A 22,741-nucleotide genomic window follows, 5' to 3' on the forward strand; every position below is an offset into this window, starting at 1 on the left:
GTACTGGGGAATGTGGGTATTTGAGACAATGAACAGGCTGACCAATCCTCCAAGGAGGCCTGCTGCACCTTCCCTTGCAGGCTGTCATTTCACTGTTGTGTCGGACTCACTTCCAAATAGGGAACAGTCCCCTGACACATGGCTTCCTACACTGACAAGAGGATGGGCCTGTCTTTTATACCTGTGGCATGAAGATCATTGAATACCACGATTTTAATGGGGCTCTTTATATTGTGGTGAGAGGTCAGAAGGGAATTTCAGTGGGCATATACCATCAATTTTAGCTGATCATGAGATGAATGTACTGAAAATTTTAAAGTTTTGTGAAGTGTGTAGACTCCAGCCTAAGCTTTTAGGCAGTGTTTCAGAGTGGCTGGCTCAGCTTTTTTCTTTCAGTGACTGGCCAGCCACAGCTATCTGTATATTCATTTCCTTTTACTGTACATTTTCAGTCTCTCAACATATGTGGATTTTGTCGTGCTCTCTCTCTCTCTCTCTCTCTCTCTCTCTCTCTCTCTCTCTCTCTCTCTCTCTGTGTGTGTGTGTGTGTGTGTGTGTGTGTGTGTGTGTGTGTGTGTGTGACACCAACATATGATCATCATCATGAGGGAGAACGGACAATGGATTGGCGAGTGCTAAAAAAGAAAAACGGGTCACCGGGTCAATCAGACCCATCTAAAGTGAGAACATAGATAGACAATGATGAAGACACCTCAACATAGATCTTTATTTTTGTTTACCCTTGGCTTCACTTACTTGTGAATCCCTCTCATCCTGCAGTCTTACTAGCATGCCATACCATTGCAACCTTCCCCAACCTATTTGTCTCTCCTCCTCAAGTAAGGAACTGATAGCTCCAAAGCTAAACGAGTGTTGTCACTTTCACTTTTATATGCATCTATCTGCAGTGCTAAATATTTTGACTTTTGAAGGTAAGTATTGCTTAGCTATTCTGTCTCATTTTACTAGTTTACTATTTGAAGTTGGATTGATAAGTTTGGTAAAACAACATTTATTTTCACAAAAATTTATTTTGCAACATAATTTCCCTAGCGCTCAATATGTTTGGTCCAACAAATACACTGAAGCTGATAAAAGAATAATTTGTTTTAAATCCTAAAAATACTTATTCACAACACAGATAATCTCTTTAGTCGATGAAAATCCTTCTATCTATGTTATTATTTTTTTAGGATTAGAAGACCTTAAAGGAGTAGAATGCTGAAGTATTTCACTTCAAAGAAGTGTCAGCAGTTGCACTGTGCTGATGCTAGAGTCATTTTTGTACTGGAATATTGACAGTTTCTGCTTTGACTCACTATGTGAATTGCACATTAGTACCATTCTGTGTGGACCATATCCTAACAGACTTTTGACTTCCTTTTCAGTGCTTTTCATCAACTTTGCAGGACTTTTTACGCATTCCTTATATTGTTTTACTTGATAGATGATCTATTTGAACATCTGACAGTTGTGAGTGGATTCTGATTGATTTTAAATTTCCAGCAGTAATTCACACCTTTCTTACTCTTATTCTCTTCTTCTTGTTTGAAGAGATAAAAATGGTTTCACATTTTCTCCTCATTTGGTATTGTTGTGAGCTGATAGTCTATGTTTCCTCATTAACTAACCATATTGATAAGTTTCTTTGATTTGTTTTTGCTTAAGTTATTAGTTTCATATTAAGGAAGAATTCATAGTAAACACTCTTTATATATGATATGTACACAGAGGTAGATTAAAATGAAGCACTTGTATGAATGCAACACTATCAATTATTGATAATTGTAGTATGGTGCTGAATGAACATTAGTACCTAAACTGTACCCATTTTGAACTTCTGTCATCTTGAAAGTAGAGTTGTTTTTCTTAAATCATCAGTTTCCTATAGAGAAACTTCACATTTTACTTTCCAAACTGTATGTTACAGATAATGCAGTGTATGGACACTGAAACAGTCAGTCAGCTGTTGCAGGGTGAAGAATGGAAAGACTTGACTGTGCCATTATCTGCACTGTCTGAAAGTCTGAAACAACATCAGATGGATGTTGCTCGTTTATCATTTGGTTTGCACTCACAAGGTTTGCATATTTTGATATCTATTAATTTTGTCTATTATATAAAAATAAATTATAATATACCATATTACTGATTTTTTTCTGTTTCCTTATTTCAGTACAATGTTTCTTTCACCCTGAAAATAAGTTAGTTGTTCCATATTTTTGTTTACATCACATATGTATATTTTTTGCAGCCTTCAAGAATACATTCCATGAAAGTCCATCAGATGAAAACTTCTTGAAAATACTGAGCAATGCAACAAAAAACATGAATGATTTATTTCATGTTGTTGAATGTGCTGTCAAGGAAAACTTAAGAAATGTAGCTTTTACTTCTAACTTAATTTTGCTGTCTTTGAACCATGCATATGAACTGATACAGTTTTTACACAACAAAATCTACAGTGAAAGAAGAAACAGTGAAATCTCAGATTTCATGGACAAACGTGAATTAAAACACATTGTTACAGAAATAATGGCACATGTCATAAATTTACGATCCCAACTTAGCAGATACCCAAAGGAGCAAAACACTACTGTGAATGATTACCAACTACTTGACAGTTTGTCAGAAGATTCAAAGCTATTGTGGAACTCATGGACCTCTATGGATGACGAAAATATTGTACTTGATTCAGTTTCTAAAAATTCTGTACCTCTGGCCCAGACATACTTGATTAAAGAGCGTAACTGGAAACCGCAAGGGATAATGACTACTATGAGGAACATAGTTAATAAAAGAATCCATGAACTCTTAAGAGACAAAGACATTGCACAGTCAAGAATGCTTCTGACTAATGTGGTATGTATACAAACTAATAAACTAACAGATTAAAAGTTGTTTAAGAAAGAATTGTGCTTTTTGCCTATAAAAAAGTTGTTTTCTGAATAATTACAAGATTCTGCAACTGAATGATTATGTTTTAGCAGTTGACACTAACTTTCCCAACATTTGGATGTCTCCACAACTAAGTCTTTTTGTTTTAAATCCATGGCTTCATTGTACCAAACTGCTCATGGACCATCCAGAGGAATGCTTTATATGTATATGAAAACCTGGATGCCTCATTTAGTGCAGATTTATTTTCAACTTAATTGCAGTCTTGATCAAGAGCCAAGATTATGTTTTGTCCCATTGCAACCTGAATGCCTATGCTTGAATTTGCTTGATTTAATCATTGTTTGTCATTTAACTTCAGCTTTCTAATGATATTTAAGATCTTTAGTCACATAAGATCAACAAACGATGAACAATATTCCCATTTTAATTTTCATAGCTGCCAAGCTGTTCATTAACAGGAACTGTCCTCCAAACCTGGATCAGGAACACATCACCTCCAGATGCTCCACCGAATCCCACTAGCCACCTGCAAAGGAGTGTGGAGCACCTCTCTTATTACATATCTAAAGCTATGTTATTACTCTGGAGTTCACATTTAAATGTTTACCAGAGGGTTCTCAATTGTTCCACTCATGAATACCATTTGGAAAAAATGAACACCTAAATCCTTCCATGTAAGCTCAGATTTCTCTTATTACAGTTGTCATGTCTCTCTATGTATGTGGGAGGCAACAAAATATTTTGGCATTTGGAGGAGAAAATTGGTGATTGAAATATTGTAAGAGGATCTTGCCATAATAAAAAAAAAAAACACCTTTCTTTTAATTATTGCTATTCCAACTTGTTTATCATATTCACGGCGCTGTCTCCCCTATTTCATGATAATACAAAATGGGCTCATTTCTCTAAACTTTTTTGATGATATTCATCATCAGTCCTATCTGCTAAGGATTCTGTACTATGTGGCAGTATTCCAGAAGAGGACAATATTGCAGGGAGTCTCTTCAGCTATGGTTATCATTTGTTTTAAGTGTTCTGCCAATAAAACATAGTAACACAGTCTGTGCTTTGCCTTCCCCATAATATTTTCTATGTTATGACACCAGTTAAAGTTGTTTGAAATTGTAATCCCTAGGTGTTCAGATGAATTAACAACTTTTAAAATTTTCTTATTTATTCTCTAACTGAAATTTAATGGGACTTTTCTAGTACTCATGTGGAGGACCTCACATTTTTTATTGCTTAGAGACAATTGTCTCCGTGAACACTATGCAGATTCAGTATCTTGTATAAATCATTTTGTAATTCATTTTGTTCTTCTGATACTTTACTAGATAATAAATAATATCATCATCTGCAAACAATCTGCTCAGATTGTCTCCTAAAGTAGCTATATAGATTAAGAACATTAGATGGCTTTTAACACTTCCTGGCAGAACCCCAGATATCACTTCAGTATCACTAGGTGACTTCCTGTCAATTAATACAAAGATGCCCACAAAAGGCAAAGGTCGCGAGTTCGAGTCTCAGTCTGGCATACATTTTAAATCTGCCAGGAAGTTTCACATCAGCGCACACACTGCTGCAGAGTGAAAATCTCATTCTGGAAACATCCCCCAGGCTGTGGCTTAGCCAAGTCTCCGCAATATCCTTTCTTTCAGGAGTGCTAGTTCTGCAAGGTTCGCAGGAGACTTCTGTAAAGTTTGGAAAGTAGGAGACAAGGTACTGGCAGAAGTAAAGCTGTGAGAACGGGGCGTGAGTCGTGCTTGGGTAGCAGAGATGCCCGCGAAAGGCAAAGGTCCTGAGTTCGAGTCTCGGTCCGGCACAGAGTTTTAATCTGCCAGGAATTTTCACATCAGTGCACACTCCACTGCAGAGTGAAAATCTCTTTATGAATACAAACTGTGACCCGACAGGAAATTACAAATCCAGTAATGCAACTGAGATTGTTCTCCATAGACAAGAAAATTGATTAAAAACCTCTTGTGAGGAAAGGTATCAAAAAGCCTTCTTGAAACCTATAAATGTGGAACCACCTTGAAATCCTCTGTTGATAGAATTCATTAGTTCTCATGAATAAAGAGCCAGCTGTATTCCACAAGAATGATATTTTCTGAATGCGTGGTGGTCACCAAGAGTATCTGCTTTGAAATTACTCTTGTTGGCAGCTATTCTTGATTTGATTTCTAAAATATTCACTGCTCTTGCTATGGTGCAGGATTTTTGGAAAACTATATTTAATAATTCCCTTAGTGGTAATGTCATTGGCAGTATTACCATTGCCATTGCACAGTGAAGATAATGATTGTGGTTTGCTGCTGATATACTTTACATATGACCTGAAACTTTTTGGTTTCAATGCAAGATTTCAAGCTAGATTTTTGTTGTGAAAACTATTGAAAATATCTTACAGTGGAGTCTGCACGAAGGTTTGAGTGTCTGAAAACCATTGCCAATCTTGAAGATTTTGTGTTCTTTTACTTCTGGCATACTTTTTTCATTGTTTCTGGAACATTGCCCTGACCTGTTTTGTGTATCATGGGAGATCCATTTCATCACTTATTTTAATTTGCTTGGTACAAAACTCACAATTGCCATCAAAACTACTTTTCTGTTTTGTTTTTAATTTAAGCCACAATTGGTTGACGCTTTTGTAGTTAGTATGAAAGGACTGGAGAGTGTCTCTTAGGAAGACATCAAGTTATCTGTTTTTCTAAATAGATATAATTTGTGAATTTTTTTGGTAGACTTGGATATTCCATCTTCCTTCAGGAACCTTGTGATCACTAATTCCTGTATCCATCATGTTGCTCTTTATTTGCCCAAGACTGATAGACACTAAGAGATCTACTATGTTGTTGTAACCATCTGCTCTTTGTGTGGCCTCTTGAAATACTTGCTCAAAATACTTTTCAGAGAAAGCAGTTAGTTTGAGTTTGGACAATATTTTATGTCTACCACTGATTTAAACATGTATTTTTGCCAACGTATTGAGGATAGATTGAAGACACCACTAACTACACTGATGGAAAAAAGAAAATTGCAGCACCAAAATATAATTACTTTTTAATAGTGCATTTTGTGAATACATTTACCTATGTAACCTAGTTAAGTGATTAACATTGCAGGATCACAGATTAATGTAAGTATGAGATAAGCCATTGCAAATTTGAAATTCTGGAGTTATGATATGGGGTACAGTTTTGTATGGCAGCAGGAACACACTCATGGTTATCCCAAGCACACTTACTGAAATTCTGTACATCAGTCTCGTGATTCTGGTGTAACTGCTAGAATGTTGAATGCAACCTTGCAAATGTGCAAGCATTGTGTTGTACAGGTGCCACATGTTAATTTGTGGGCTGGAGTCCCATGCCTGCTGCACTTGGCCAGTCAATACAGGGATGGATAACGCTGTTTTTGTCTGGTGATGTCCCACATATGCTCTATTGGAGACAGATCTGGTGATTGAGCAGGCCAAGACAACATGTTGACACTCTGTAGAGCATGTTGGGTTACAACAGCAATATGTGGATGAGCATTATCTATTGGAAAACACCCCCTGGAATGCTGTTCGTAAACGGCAACATAACAGGTTGAATCACGAGACTGATGTACAGAATTTCAGTAAGTGTGCTTGGGATAACCATGAGAGTGCTCCTGCTGCCATATAGTACTGTACCCCATATCATAACTTCAGGTATAGGTCCAGTGTGTCTCGTACACAGACAGATTGGTTGCTGGCTCTCAGCTGGCATCCTTCTAACAAGCACACGGCAATAATTGGCTCTGAAACAGAACCAGTGTTTATCAGAAAACACAACAGAACTCCACCCTCCCCTCCCACGAGCTGTTTCTGAGCACCACTTCAGTCACCGATGACGGCGGTTTGGGACCAGTGGGGTGCACACTACAGTGCATCTGGCTTGGAGCTGTCCTTGAAGTAAGCAATTTGTAACAGTTCATTGTGTGGTTTGTTTGCCAACTTCTTCTGAAACTGTGACCTACCCTTCTCATAACTGTCACTGCCAACAATCATGTGCAGTGGCTACTTTCCAGCCAAGACTTTCTGCAGTATTGCAGAAGAAACATTGAGCATCTCATAGCCCTATTACACGACTTTGATCAAACTCAGTGATGTGTTGATAATGATGTCTTTATTTTCCTAAAGGCATTCGTGACTAACATCAGCTCTCCGTGTCCACTCTCAAAGGTAATTAATGCCCATGACTATTGCAGTGTATATTTAAAGCAATTTGTAATATTATAGTGGGGCTACTAGTGCCACTCTTATGTGACTGGTGTGAAACTTGAGTAGACATCACCTTTCAGATATAGAAACATGCCTACAAGCTTTCGTTCATATTGTCCAACTCCTCCTTGGTATTGCAGTTTTTTTGCCATCAGTGTGTAATTGTAGGAGTCAAAATGAGACTCAAATTATCCATGAATCTCCAGCAACTATATCATGAAAGTCAGTAGGATTATAAAAGGAGGTAATTATTAATTTATTCCAGTTGTTAAGTACAAACCTCTGCTCGTACTGACTCATAGCAAATACCTTGTGTCTAACTCTTCAGGCTTTCCCGGCGATCTAATGACATCTTGGGTTGTCGGGTGTTCTGCCGGATATCAGCGTCGTACTTGCACGATATTTCGGTCACGTAGCTCGAGACCTTCATCAGGTGCGACCTGAGACTGCTCCTCGAGTGGACCTGGTCCAGTATTTATGCCTATGGCCTTCCCCCTCCACCAACGGCTGCAGGCGCTTCCTCTGTGGTCCGCACCCATTCCCTGTGACCTGCTGGAGCGTTGCTGCTCCGTTTTCCGTCCGCTGTGGTTCTAGGTGTTCCCTCTGCGGTCCGCGCCCACCAAACCCGCTCCTGGGGGTTTCATCTACGGTCTGGGGTACCAGGCGTTCCCCCTGCGGTCCGCGCTCGCTCACCACGACCTGCTGGAGCGTTGCCACTCCGTTTTTCGTCTGCTGCGGCTCTGGATGTTCCCTCTGCAGTCCGCGCCCACCAGTCCCACTTCTGAGTGTTCCATCTTCGATCTGGTGCTCCTGGCAGTCCGTCAGTGGCTCGTTTACCATCTCCATGTCTCTGGTTCTTCTGTTTGTGTAGTGTTGCAGCTGGCCCCGTTGCTCCTTTAACACTTCCAGAGCCGGATCCCAGGCTCTGCTTAGCTGGTACCCTGTGTCACGATTCATAAGATCGTCAGCCATTTTAATCTCAATCGATTCTCTTATAACACTGTCCCAAAATCTGGGTGTTTGTGCTAGAATCTTGGTATCCTCATACTTCATGGCATGATCTAGTTCTAGACAGTGTTCAGCAATGGCTGACTTAGTCACCTGTCTTAACCTAGTGTGCCTCTGATGTTCTTTGCACCTGATCTCCACAGTTCTTGTCGTCTGGCCAATGTAGGACATGCCACATTGACAAGGTATATTGTAAATCCCTGGTTTTCGTAACCCCAGGTCGTCTTTGACACTCCCCAGCAGTCCCCCGATCTTGTTGGATGGACAGAAAACACACTTGATATTGTGTTTACGCAGGATCCTACTGATTCTGGCAGAAATAGAGCCAGCATAGGGCAGATATGCCACCTTCCTTGCTTCATCTTGGTCTTCTTCAGGAACCTGTGGTATAGTGGCTGGTCGGAGTGCCCTCTCAATTTGTCTGTCCATGTATCCATTCTTGGAGAAAACTGTTTTGAGACGTTCTATCTCTATGGGTAGATTCTCTTGGTCTGATAGGGCACGTGCTCTGTGGACTAAAGTCTTCAGAACCCCATTTTTCTGTGCAGGGTGGTGACAACTGCTGGCCTGCAGATATAAATCAGTGTGTGTAGGTTTTCGGTACACACTGTGGCCAATTGATCCATCTGCTTTCCTCTGGACTAGTACATCCAGAAATGACAGCTGGCCATTCTTCTCCAGTTCCATGGTGAACATGATATTAGGGTGGCATGAGTTAAGATGTTCAAGAAACTCATTGAGCCTGTCCATCCCATGTGGCCAGATCACGAAGGTGTCATCCACATACCTAAAGAAGCATGTGGGTTTAAATGTGGCTGTCTCCAATGCCCTCTCCTCAAAACTCTCCATAAACATGTTGGCAACCACAGGGGACAGTGGGCTGCCCATAGCTACACCTTCAGTTTGCTCGTAATATTGGTTTCTGTACAGGAAATACGTGGATGTCAGTGTATGACTGAACAGGTCCAACAGAGCACCATCAAATTTCTCTGCAATCAGTTCTAGTGAGTCCTTCAGTGGGACCCTGGTGAACAGCGATACCACATCAAAACTAACCATGATGTCCGAATCTGTGATGTGCAGTTGCTTGAGGCGTTGCAGGAAATCTTCTGAGTTGTGGATGTGGTGAATGCATTTCCCCACATATGGAGCCAGGAGACCTTTCAGGTACTTGGCTGTTGTGTACGTAGGTGCCCCAATATTACTGACAATAGGACGTAGGGGCACACCCTCCTTGTGTATTTTAGGCAGACCATACAGTCTAGGTGGCACTGGCGCTTTTTCCCGTAGTTGTCTGATGATCTTATCGGGCATCCCTGTTTCCTTCAAGAGAGCACTAGTCTTCTTGGCCACCTTGTCCGTGGGGTCACACTCCAGAATTCTGTATGCAGGGTCCTCCAGAAGTTGGCGTACTTTCTCATCATAATCCACTCGCTGCAAGATGACAGTGGAGTTCCCTTTGTCTGCTGGCAGTACCACAATGCTGTTGTCTTCCCGTAGTTTCTTGAGTGCAAGCCTCTCCTCGGTTGTGATGTTCGATTTCGGCGGCCTTGCCTTGGTGAGGGCCCTGCAGGTCTCTCGGCGGACTTCCTCTACCACATTAGGTGGAAGTGTGGCTGCAACTTGCTCTACTGCACTGACGAAACCTGAAATGGGTACGTTTCTAGGGGTCGTAGCAAAGTTGAGACCCCTGCTGAGTACCTTTAAGGTTGTATCATCAAACTGTATGCCACTCAGATTCGTCACCGTGCGTGTCTCTTCCATCTGCTGTGCTTTCTTGCTCATGCGGTCAAACTTTGCAGATTGGCAAGATGAGGCATTCCTTCTAGCACACTCAGCTAAAGACCAGGAGGCACGCTCTACCCAATCCCAATCTTCTCTTGTTAAGGAGGCTGTCATGTACAGATGAATGTGTAACAGCTCCCTGGCCACAACATCTAACCTGTGGCGCATATCTCGAATCCTCTCTCTCACCAGTGCCATGCTAGCTCTGCGTTTTATCTTGTTCGCCGCTCTGGAGTTGATGTGATGTTTAATTCTGGCAAATACTGGTACCACTTCTCCATCTCGACACCTCAGCAAAAAACTGAGAGAACTCAGCATCTTCCCTTTCTGCTGCCGTAGCTTGTCCAGCTTCTTGATATTCTGATACATTTCCTCCCCGTAGAGACTTTTGATGTAACTCTTCAGGCTTTCCCGGCGATCTAATGACATCTTGGGTTGTCGGGTGTTCTGCCGGATATCACCGTCGTACTTGCACGATATTTCGGTCACGTAGCTCGAGACCTTCATCAGGTGCGACCTGAGACTGCTCCTCGAGTGGACCTGGTCCAGTATTTATGCCTATGGCCTTCCCCCTCCACCAACGGCTGCAGGCGCTTCCTCTGTGGTCCGCGCCCATTCCCTGTGACCTGCTGGAGCGTTGCTGCTCCGTTTTCCGTCCGCTGCGGTTCTAGGTGTTCCCTCTGCGGTCCGCGCCCACCAAACCCGCTCCTGGGGGTTTCATCTACGGTCTGGGGTACCAGGCGTTCCCCCTGCGGTCCGCGCTCGCTCACCACGACCTGTTGGAGCGTTGCCACTCCGTTTTTCGTCTGCTGCGGCTCTGGATGTTCCCTCTGCGGTCCGCGCCCACCAGTCCCACTTCTGGGTGTTCCATCTTCGGTCTGGTGCTCCTGGCAGTCCGTCAGGGGCTCGTTTACCATCTCCATGTCTCTGGTTCTTCTGTTTGTGTAGTGTTGCAGCTGGCCCCGTTGCTCCTTTAACACTTCCAGAGCCGGATCCCAGGCTCTGCTTAGCTGGTACCCTGTGTCACGATTCATAAGATCGTCAGCCATTTTAATCTCAATCGATTCTCTTATAACACTGTCCCAAAATCTGGGTGTTTGTGCTAGAATCTTGGTATCCTCATACTTCATGGCATGATCTAGTTCTAGACAGTGTTCAGCAATGGCTGACTTAGTCACCTGTCTTAACCTAGTGTGCCTCTGATGTTCTTTGCACCTGATCTCCACAGTTCTTGTCGTCTGGCCAATGTAGGCCATGCCACATTGACAAGGTATATTGTAAATCCCTGGTTATCGTAACCCCAGGTCGTCTTTGACACTCCCCAGCAGTCCCCCGATCTTGTTGGATGGACAGAAATGGAGCAGCAACGCTCCAGCAGGTCACAGGGAATGGGCGCGGACCACAGCCGTTGGTGGAGGGGGAAGGCCATAGGCATAAATACTGGACCAGGTCCACTCGAGGAGCAGTCTCAGGTCGCACCTGATGAAGGTCTTGAGCTACGTGACCGAAATATCGTGCAAGTACGACGCTGATATCCGGCAGAACACCCGACAACCCAAGATGTCATCAGATCGCCGGGAAAGCCTGAAGAGTTACATCAAAAGTCTCTACGGGGAGGAGATGTATCAGAATATCAAGAAGCTGGACAAGCTACGGCAGAAGAAAGGGAAGATGCTGAGTTCCCTCAGTTTTTTGCCGTGGTGTCGAGATGGAGAAGTGGTACCAGTATTTGCCAGAATTAAACATCACATCAACTCCAGAGCTGCGAACAAGATAAAACGCAGAGCTAGCATGGCACTGGTGAGAGAGAGGATTCGAGATATGCGCCACAGGTTAGATGTTGTGGCCAGGGAGCTGTTACACATTCATCTGTACATGACAGCCTCCTTAACAAGAGAAGATTGGGATTGGGTAGAGCGTGCCTCCTGGTCTTTAGCTGAGTGTGCTAGAAGGAATGCCTCATCTTGCCAATCTGCAAAGTTTGACCGCATGAGCAAGAAAGCACAGCAGATGGAAGAGACACGCACGGTGACGAATCTGAGTGGCATACAGTTTGATGATACAACCTTAAAGGTACTCAGCAGGGGTCTCAACTTTGCTACGACCCCTAGAAACGTACCCATTTCAGGTTTCGTCAGTGCAGTAGAGCAAGTTGCAGCCACACTTCCACCTAATGTGGTAGAGGAAGTCCGCCGAGAGACCTGCAGGGCCCTCACCAAGGCAAGGCCGCCGAAATCGAACATCACAACCGAGGAGAGGCTTGCACTCAAGAAACTACGGGAAGACAACAGCATTGTGGTACTGCCAGCAGACAAAGGGAACTCCACTGTCATCTTGCAGCGAGTGGATTATGATGAGAAAGTACGCCAACTTCTGGAGGACCCTGCATACAGAATTCTGGAGTGTGACCCCACGGACAAGGTGGCCAAGAAGACTAGTGCTCTCTTGAAGGAAACAGGGATGCCCGATAAGATCATCAGACAACTACGGGAAAAAGCGCCAGTGCCACCTAGACTGTATGGTCTGCCTAAAATACACAAGGAGGGTGTGCCCCTACGTCCTATTGTCAGTAATATTGGGGCACCTACGTACACAACAGCCAAGTACCTAAAAGGTCTCCTGGCTCCATATGTGGGGAAATGCATTCACCACATCCACAACTCAGAAGATTTCCTGCAACGCCTCAAGCAACTGCACATCACAGATTCGGACATCATGGTTAGTTTTGATGTGGTATCGCTGTTCACCAGGGTCCCACTGAAGGACTCACTAGAACTGATTGCAGAGAAATTTGATGGTGCTCTGTTGGACCTGTTCAGTCATACACTGACATCCACATATTTCCTGTACAGAAACCAATATTACGAGCAAACTGAAGGTGTAGCTATGGGCAGCCCACTGTCCCCTGTGGTTGCCAACATGTTTATGGAGAGTTTTGAGGAGAGGGCATTGGAGACAGCCACATTTAAACCCACATGCTTCTTTAGGTATGTGGATGACACCTTCGTGATCTGGCCACATGGGATGGACAGGCTCAATGAGTTTCTTGAACATCTTAACTCATGCCACCCTAATATCATGTTCACCATGGAACTGGAGAAGAATGGCCAGCTGTCATTTCTGGATGTACTAGTCCAGAGGAAAGCAGATGGATCAATTGGCCACAGTGTGTACCGAAAACCTACACACACTGATTTATATCTGCAGGCCAGCAGTTGTCACCACCCTGCACAGAAAAATGGGGTTCTGAAGACTTTAGTCCACAGAGCACATGCCCTATCAGACCAAGAGAATCTACCCATAGAGATAGAACGTCTCAAAACAGTTTTCTCCAAGAATGGATACATGGACAGACAAATTGAGAGGGCACTCCGACCAGCCACTATACCACAGGTTCCTGAAGAAGACCAAGATGAAGCAAGGAAGGTGGCATATCTGCCCTATGCTGGCTCTATTTCTGCCAGAATCAGTAGGATCCTGCGTAAACACAATATCAAGTGTGTTTTCTGTCCATCCAACAAGATCGGGGGACTGCTGGGGAGTGTCAAAGACGACCTGGGGTTACGAAAACCAGGGATTTACAATATACCTTGTCAATGTGGCATGTCCTACATTGGCCAGACGACAAGAACTGTGGAGATCAGGTGCAAAGAACATCAGAGGCACACTAGGTTAAGACAGGTGACTAAGTCAGCCATTGCTGAACACTGTCTAGAACTAGATCATGCCATGAAGTATGAGGATACCAAGATTCTAGCACAAACACCCAGATTTTGGGACAGTGTTATAAGAGAATCGATTGAGATTAAAATGGCTGACGATCTTATGAATCGTGACACAGGGTACCAGCTAAGCAGAGCCTGGGATCCGGCTCTGGAAGTGTTAAAGGAGCAACGGGGCCAGCTGCAACACTACACAAACAGAAGAACCAGAGACATGGAGATGGTAAACGAGCCCCTGACGGACTGCCAGGAGCACCAGACCGAAGATGGAACACCCAGAAGTGGGACTGGTGGGCGCGGACCGCAGAGGGAACATCCAGAGCCGCAGCAGACGAAAAACGGAGTGGCAACGCTCCAACAGGTCGTGGTGAGCGAGCGCGGACCGCAGGGGGAACGCCTGGTACCCCAGACCGTAGATGAAACCCCCAGGAGCGGGTTTGGTGGGCGCGGACCGCAGAGGGAACACCTAGAACCGCAGCGGACGGAAAACGGAGCAGCAACGCTCCAGCAGGTCACAGGGAATGGGCGCGGACCACAGAGGAAGCGCCTGCAGCCGTTGGTGGAGGGGGAAGGCCATAGGCATAAATACTGGACCAGGTCCACTCGAGGAGCAGTCTCAGGTCGCACCTGATTTAGGTCTCGAGCTACGTGACCGAAATATCGTGCAAGTACGACGCTGATATCCGGCAGAACACCCGACAACCCAAGATGTCACCTTGTGTCTACTTTGGTTTCAGTGGCAACAGCCTCAGGCTGCTTAACTAGAAACAGCACCGCTGAGAGTTGTGAGTGAAGGAACTCTTAATACATCTCACGTCCGAACACACCATTCATAGTCCTATTCACACCAAAGATGGTGTAAATCTGCACTACAGACATTCACAACAAATTAAAGAGTAAGCTAAGAAAGTAAACACACCCATACTTGTTGTTGTTGTTGCTGCTGTTGTTGTGGTGGTCTTCAATCCAGAGACTGGTTTGATGCAGCTCTCGATACTACTCTATCCTGTGCAAGCTTCTTCATCTCCCAGTACCTACTGCAACCTATATCCTTCTGAATCTTTTTAGTGTATTCATCTCTTGGTCTCCCTCTATGATTTTTACCCTACACCCTGCCCTCCAATACCAAATTGGTGATCCCTTGATGCCTCAGAATATGCCCTACCAACTAATCCCTTGTTCTAGTCAAGTTGTGCCACAAATTTCTCTTCTTTCCAATTCTATTCAATACCTCCTCATTAGTTATGTGATCTACCTATCTAATGTTCAGCATTCGTCTGTAGCACCACATTTCGAAAGCTTCTATTCTCTTCTTGTCTAAACTATTTAACGTCCACTTTTAACTTCCATACATGGCTACACTCCATACAAATACTTTCAGAAATGACTTCCTGACACTTAAATCTATACTCGATGTTAACCAATTTCTCTTCTTCAGAAACACGTTCCTTGCCATTGCCAGTCTACATTTTATATCCTCTCTACTTTGACCATCATGTTATTTTGCTCCCCAAATAGCAAAACTCATTTACTACTTTAAACGTCTCATTTCCTAATCTAATTCCCTCAGCATCACCCAGTTTAATTCGACTACATTCCATTATCCTTGATTTTGTTGTGACTCGCCGATCATTCAAAGCACCGTCACGCAATTACGCGTGTCCTCTACGTGCGGCGCTGTCTGCCAGCTATGCAACAGCTGCGCCACCTAAGCGGCCAGCCGAGCAGTGGCCGCTAGACTGGGACTCAGTGCTCATTCGAATGTTAACGTGTGCATATGTCTTGCTTGTTAATTTACTCAGTGACTTATATGTGTTGTGTCGTTCTGAAATATATGTGTTCAACTTGATGTTATAACAGTTTCGCTTTTGTTGATGTTTATCTTATATCCTCCTTTCAAGACACTGTCCATTCCATTCAACTGCTTTTCCAGGTCCTTTGCTGTCTCCGACAGAATTACAGTGTCATCGGCGAACCTCAACAACCCATACTTAGATTCTCATTATATAATGAACAAATAAATAATCTGTTGCTGCTCAAATGGAGGTTGGTGACCTACTGATCTGTTTGCAACTGTCACTGATGTGACAAACTGCCTATTGGCTTCTGTCTCGGGTTCTTTGGCCGACGTTCATCTAATGATTTTTCTTACGTTTCGCCAGCACGAGTGGCTGGCATTGTCAAAGCTTCACCCTCCATTGCCGGTGGTGAACTGGAGCCGAGCTCGCGGGCGCAGACTATATGTACCTGGCGCGCCAAAGTCCGAGGGCTTCTCCGCGGTCATTTCCGGTGCGGTTCTCCTCTTGTTACCTGCGACGGTCGTTCGCTGCAGTACGGGAAGCCAGGATCCATTGACCTTAAGGCTTTCCTCTTTCTTGTTCAAACTGTTCACGTGCTTTTGTATTTCTACAGCTTCTCTGAACAAGCGTGTGTGATAATGCTTCTCTGCAGCCAGAACTTCAGTGTCAGCGAATTTTATCACATGGTCGGTCTCATTCAGTGCGTGCTCTGCCACGGCTGATTTCTCCACCTGCCCCAACCTGCAATTTCGCTTATGCTCTTTGATCCTGGTGTTGATGTATCGTCCAGTCATTCCTGGCTTTCCGTACTGCAGTGAACGACCGTCGCAGGTAGCAAGAGGAGAACCGCACCGGAAATGACCGTGGTGAAGCCCTCGGACATTGGTGCGCCAGGTACATATAGTCTGCGCCCGCGAGCTCGGCTGCAGTTCACCACCGGCAATGGAGGGTGAAGCTTTGACAATGCCAGCCACTTGTGCTGGCGAAACGTCAGAAAAATAATTAGATGAACGTCGGCCGAAGAACCCAAGACAGAAGCCAATAGGCAGTTTGTCAACAAGTGGCCATGAAAGCCTTAACAATTTTGTGTCACTGATGTGTTCAAAACAAATTACAATGGTACTGAAGACAATGTAAATGTTCACTGTGCAGTTAATAAACACCTGTCTACTCTTAGTAAATACACAAGAAAAGGGAAATTAAAAATTAAATTACAAAATCAGATAGGCAAAGCTATAAAAAAGTATCTTGCTTCTACTTAGAAGCTCATAATACCTACACTGTTGGTGCTGCACTAATGGAAGTGGATGCCATACTCAGTAACATAACATTCCAGATTGAAACAAGATGGTTTACATAGATGGCCTCAAGGAAATGGACATACTCAAGTTGTCACATTGTTTTCCCAGACATTCCTAAGAAATTGCTTATCAACAGAATTTAGAATCTTCAGTGCTGAGTTATATGCAATCTCAAGGGCTTTTTGTCAGATGAGATGTACTCATACAAAGTATTTTCTCATTTGCTCATATTCCCTGAGTGCCTTGTGAAGCAGCTAAAGAATGTACTTAGCAGAGATCCAATATTAAAATGTCCAGAGTACCATGTTGTCTATACGGAAGTGTCTTTCCTTTGAGTATGGGATACATCGAATTTCATGGCAACCAGACTGCAGACTCAGCTACCAAGAAGGCATGTGATGAGAATTCAGTGATATCATGTAAAGTCCCACTGCAGTCACTTACATCACGGATAAGGACAGTCATGGGTAGTTGAGAAAGAGAGTGGCTGGAAACAAGGAACTATAATTTTAGGCCAATTGACTGTTTAATTGCCCATGACTGTTTCAGAAATATGAAAAAAATTTTTGGAAACTGCTACAAGTCACAAAATTTTGTTGGTTTATTTAAGTGTTTAACGGAGCAAAATATTTTGAGATACAAACTTTATCCTCAAGCTGCAATGACAGTAAAAATCATTTATCCAAAGTGCACATAGATATTTAACTTCTTCTTTACAATCTTTGAATGTAACGTGGTCATCTCACAAAGAAGGATGTCCACAGCACATGTCAAGACTGTAAAGAACAACTTTAATGTATACGCTTACATTTGGTAAATGTTTTAGGATGACCATCACACTTTCAGAGACTGTAAAGAACAACTGTAATATCTTTGTATATCTTTGATAAAATTCTTTGTATTGCCAATTTAGCCTGAAGATTATGTTTGTACTATGAAACTTGTTGTTCCTTTAAATCATTTAAATAAGTCAGCAAAATTTTGTGATTTGTGGTGGTCTCTGAAAAACCTTCCAAATGACAACAACCTTTGGACAGTTAAGACAGTCATGTGACAGTGGCATACTTCTGCATGTCCACTTTGATGAAACCAAATCATTTAGCTCCTCTTTGTCTGGGGCATTGCTCTTTAAATCACACATCAGACCACATATAATACACATGGTGTCATCATAACAGTTGGCCATATTTTAAGTTAATATTGTTTTTATTTTGATAAGAGAACATTAAATGACATGAACTGAGACATGCTCTCTATTTTAAGTGATTCAACATAGCATGAGTTTTAAATTTTTTGAGCAATCAGGACTCTTTCCTAAGTTGTCAGGAAATGGATTTTAATAACTGAGTGGTTGCCTCTTTCCCCTTTTTTATTTTAGTGGTCAGACAGCCTCATGTAATGTGGAAAAATTCCATTGACAATAATATGAAAAAGATAGATTGCTACTCACCATGTAGTGAAAAATTGAGTCTCAGACAGGCACAACAAAAGACTACAAAACAAGTAAACTTTTGGCCAAATGGCCTTTTTCTGAAGTATAAAACACACACAAACACATTCATGTAAACACAACCCGCACACATGTGACCACTGTCTCTGGGCACCAAAACCAGACTGCGAGCAGCTGGACGTGATGGGAAAAGCAATCTATGTGGGTGGTGGGGTTAAGGTGAAGGCTGGGGTGGGGTGGGGTGGAGTGGGGTGGGGTGGGGTGGGGTGGGGTGGGTGGGTGGGGGGAGCAGCAGGATAGGGATGAGGGACAATAAAGTGCTGTTTGTGGAAGCATACAAAGATATGGTTGGGAGAGGGTACAGCAGCTAGGTGCAGTTGGGAGATTAGTCGAAATGTGGAGGGGAGGAAAGGTGGGGGGGGGGGGGGGGGGGGGGGAGGGGAAGGAGAGAAGTAAAAAGACTGCGGGTGCATTGGTGGAATAATAGAAGGCTGTGTAGTGCTGGAGTGGGGACAGGGAAGGTGATAGGTGGGTGAAGGACAGTGACTAATGAAGGTTGAGACCAAGGGATTATGGGAACATAGGATATATTGCAGAGAGAGCTCCCTCCTGTGCAGTTCAGAACAGGTGGTATTGGTAGGAAGGATCCACATGGCACAGGCTGTGAAGCAGTCTTTGAAGTTTAGAGCATTCTGTTGGGCAGTGTGTTGAGCAGCTGGGTGGTCTAACTGTTTCTTGGCCACAGTTTGTCCGTGACCATTTATGTGGTGTTGGTTGTCATACCCATGTAGAATGCAGCACAGTGGTTGCAGCTTAGCTCATTGGTAACATGACTGCTTTCACAGTGTTTGTTAGTCACTGTCCTTCACCCATCTGTCCCTTTCCCTGTACACAATCCAGCAGTACCCAGCCTTCTATTTCGCCAGTGCACTCACAGCATTTTTATTTCTCTCCTTTCCCGCAACCCTGCCACATTCCCCTGCCCTTCTCTTAACTGTATCTATCTGCAGTACACTCTCCCCACCATGTGTCTGTATGCTCTCAAAAGTGGCACTTTACCATCCCCCACCCCTGTCTTGCTATCCCTCCCTCTCCCACCTCGGCCTCCACCTGCCCCAGCACGCAGATTGCATCTCCCATCACGCACAGTTGGGGAAAAACTTATTTGTTTAGCAGTCTTTTGGTTGTGCCTCTTTGCAACTCAACATTTCCACTATATGGTGAGTAGCAATCTATCCTTTTTATAATATTGTCATTATTCCATCTGGGATTTTCCATTGGAAACATTCTACTGTATTAACTTAAAGCTAATCCATATTACACGAAGCAGCGTTTTATTTTCAGGCTATCATAATTTTATTGAATTGTGAGGACATGTTCTTGAGCACATGTGATGACATACACAGGATAATGCATATTTTTATTGTTTATTTTAATATTCTTATAATTTGAAATTATAACTTCATCAGCCTAAAAACTAAACTCTTGTACATTTTAAGCTCTGCCACACAATATAATTTGTAACCTGAGAGCATATTGAATTGAACAATGTTAGTACCAGTATTGGTGATGTCTGGAGGGACAGGGGTGGTGTATCTCCCTGCAGATCTGTCCTCAAGTGGGAGTCATTTGCAATTGTCCAAATATTGATGTTGTCATACTGTTTCAAAAAATGCTAATATATTTCCATAGCACATCATCATTTTCAATTTCTTTTCTAAGGAAAACTTTTATCACTCAATCACAGGCATTCAACTGCATACATTCATATTCAACAAGGGCTCATATAACCACGATATCGACTACTCAGCAACTAAAAACTCCATCATCATCTTTGTCATCTATATTCAACTGTATTCTTGTTGTTAGCTGTCCTGAAAGGTCTCTGTGCTCTCCGGCTCAACCCTGGTCACAACAGGCACGGAGATGAGATATGCCATCCATTGCTGAAATAGAACTAATACAATTACTCCAATTACGTAACATACATTACAATATTATTTAAAAAATTTACCTGAATAATAAGAGCATATTGACTGCTAGCTACATTTAATTTAATATTTCATCTGTTATTACTTGGGTGGAAGAGATTCTTTATTATTATTCACTCACTACTCTTTGTTGAAATAGGCCTTGTAAATAACGCTACTTATTTGCTCATTGCTAGATGGGGTAGACAAGTAATACATCAGGTGTCCATAAGGCAAGGAAGCTGGTACAGGTTGAACTTAGAGGGGTATGTCTAAGATGTTGCAGATATTTTTCTTTTTTTTTTTTGACAGTAAAATGTTATTGATAAAAGATCTACTCCTCAAGTGGCAGCAGGAGAACACACATTAATTGTATAGATAAAAAACCTACTCACCAAGTGTCAGCAGGAGAACACCCTTTTTTTTGCGGCGGGGGGGGGGGGGGGGGGGGGGGGGAGTGGCGGGTGGAGGGGAGAAGGGGGGGGGGAGATGGGTCAAAATTATTTTAGCTGGTATGTGATGCGGAGAGAAAATTAAATGGAGCGGATCTTATTTCAGGGTATGATTTATGAAATTCACTATCATGCTGTCAAATGAAGACCAACATGAGATGTCAAAACTTGTAATGATACAATTTAATCAGTGTAAATAGACAGTATGTTTGCAGTTAGTTATTATTTTGTGCCCAGTAGCAAACTATATACATTTCTGAAAAGTCAACAATTTTTCTATGAGCATGTAGATTAGTGTAGCTATGTATTACTGTTACTAATTTTTATTTCAGTTATTGTAAGAATATCTCTGCTACTATGGTCTCTGGAATTAAGTACTGAACAAAGAATATTACCACAGGAATTAAGTACTGAACAATGAGTTGTTGATCAGAGAATGTGAATGCTGTCTAATAAGTGCAGAAACTTACACTAACAGTAATATAATAAGGGCAGATGGGATAAGGAGGAGGAGTAGGGGTGGGGGGATTACATGCAGGGGGAGGGTGCAGGGGGGGGGGGGGGGCAAGAGATTGAGCATGTGGAATTGCTGTAAGCCTAAGACATATTTTGTTAGCAACACGGTAGTAAGTTCTTCATGTTGATGTGTAACTGAATGTTACATATTTTACAGGGTTATAATTCTGAAGAAGAGCTGAGAAATATATTTAGAAAATCGAGTGAGAGAAAAATACGTGATAATGTTGCAAAATACTTGGTTGACCACCACTCCTTGGACCCTCCTGAAATTGAGGCGTGGAAATTTATTTTGCTTTTGGAAGACCATTTAGAGGCAGTTGAATTTTCTGGTACCAGGTAAATATACTTTATTTTTCATTGGTGAAATGTAAACAGGCTTTCTCAGAATGTTATTTATAACATTCGGTATGCAGTAAACGTGATGAGGATTTTTCTTCTGCAAGAGTCTATACAGTACATTTGGAACAAGTTGAAAGAGATCTACATCTTACTGTTTATACATGTGCTGCCAAGTGTAATAACATCGTGCAAATTATGTGCAATAGAAAAAAAGAAGTGAAATAAGAAGGAAAGGAAATGAGGAAATTTGAAAACTTGTCATTCCAGATAAGGGTGTTGCTAAGAAAATCTCTTTGTTGTTTAAAGTAGCAGTTCCCCCCCCCCCCCCCCCCCCCCCCCTCCCTCCCCCACACCTAGGTAAAAGCTTGAATGATTAAATCTCTTTATTGATATCTTCATTATCTGGCCACATGAAGCTGTAGTATTACATTTACTTCTACCCCAACTCCATTCATACCATCCTGAAATTCAGTTCCATGGTTGTGTAAAAAACTGTGATGTTACTCTTTCTACTATGAAGAAAAAGAGATTGATCCTGGGGGGGATATGATGATTACCCAAAGATCACATATACCAACCCATATCTCAGCAGTAAACTGCCATTATCTATTGCAGCAGAGTGCTGAAGACAACCAAACATCAAGCTCAAGCCATTTGATGCTACTGCAATCACGAAAAGAACTAAGTCACTCATTGACTATTTCTCACTGGAATGTGTACCCTGAACAATAGTTTGGTATTCATTTTTAACTGGCATCTGTGAAACTGAGAGAATGGCCAAAAGAAATATGTGATCCAAAAATGACTGAGCCTCTTATCCTACAGCAGCAGTGCTTTTTAAAAATTTTCTGAATCCTTAAAAATCACAAGAGGGAATCAAAGCTTTCTTGTATTGAAATTCTTCCAAGTGTCATTTGTAAAGGTGAAATTGTTCACAAATGACTTCCAGAATATCTTACTGTAATGGATATCAAAGAAAAGCCTTTAAATTTTCAACACCAAACAGATTATCTGAAACTTTTTACTTTTGTAACTCTTGTAAGTGTGTATTGAAATAATGCTGAAGCTGACAGGATTTTGATTATTTTTTATCATCATATGAATGTTGCAATTCTTCTTATTTCCGTACTGGCTAAGAAAATTTGAGAACAATTCTGCCTTATGCAAGATACCTTTGTATTTTTGTTTTCACCCAGACTTCTTGTGTTATTTTCAGTGGGCATGATAATTTTTGTTCTGCAAA

The 22,741-nt window shown here is 42.5% G+C and overlaps 1 protein-coding gene across 1 annotated transcript in view; it reads left to right on the plus strand.

Moving 5' to 3' along the window:
* LOC124615774 (spatacsin) overlaps positions 1-22,741 on the plus strand; it is a 395,474-nt gene that overhangs the window by 101,056 nt on the left and 271,677 nt on the right. Inside the window, exons 8-10 of the mRNA XM_047143873.1 lie at positions 1,931-2,081; positions 2,255-2,862; positions 21,314-21,495. Coding sequence (XP_046999829.1) covers positions 1,931-2,081; positions 2,255-2,862; positions 21,314-21,495 — 941 coding nt within the window. The remainder of the gene's footprint in view (positions 1-1,930; positions 2,082-2,254; positions 2,863-21,313; positions 21,496-22,741) is intronic.

This window comes from Schistocerca americana, chromosome 5 (genome assembly GCF_021461395.2).
Source record: "Schistocerca americana isolate TAMUIC-IGC-003095 chromosome 5, iqSchAmer2.1, whole genome shotgun sequence".
Taxonomy (NCBI): Eukaryota; Metazoa; Arthropoda; class Insecta; order Orthoptera; family Acrididae; genus Schistocerca; species Schistocerca americana.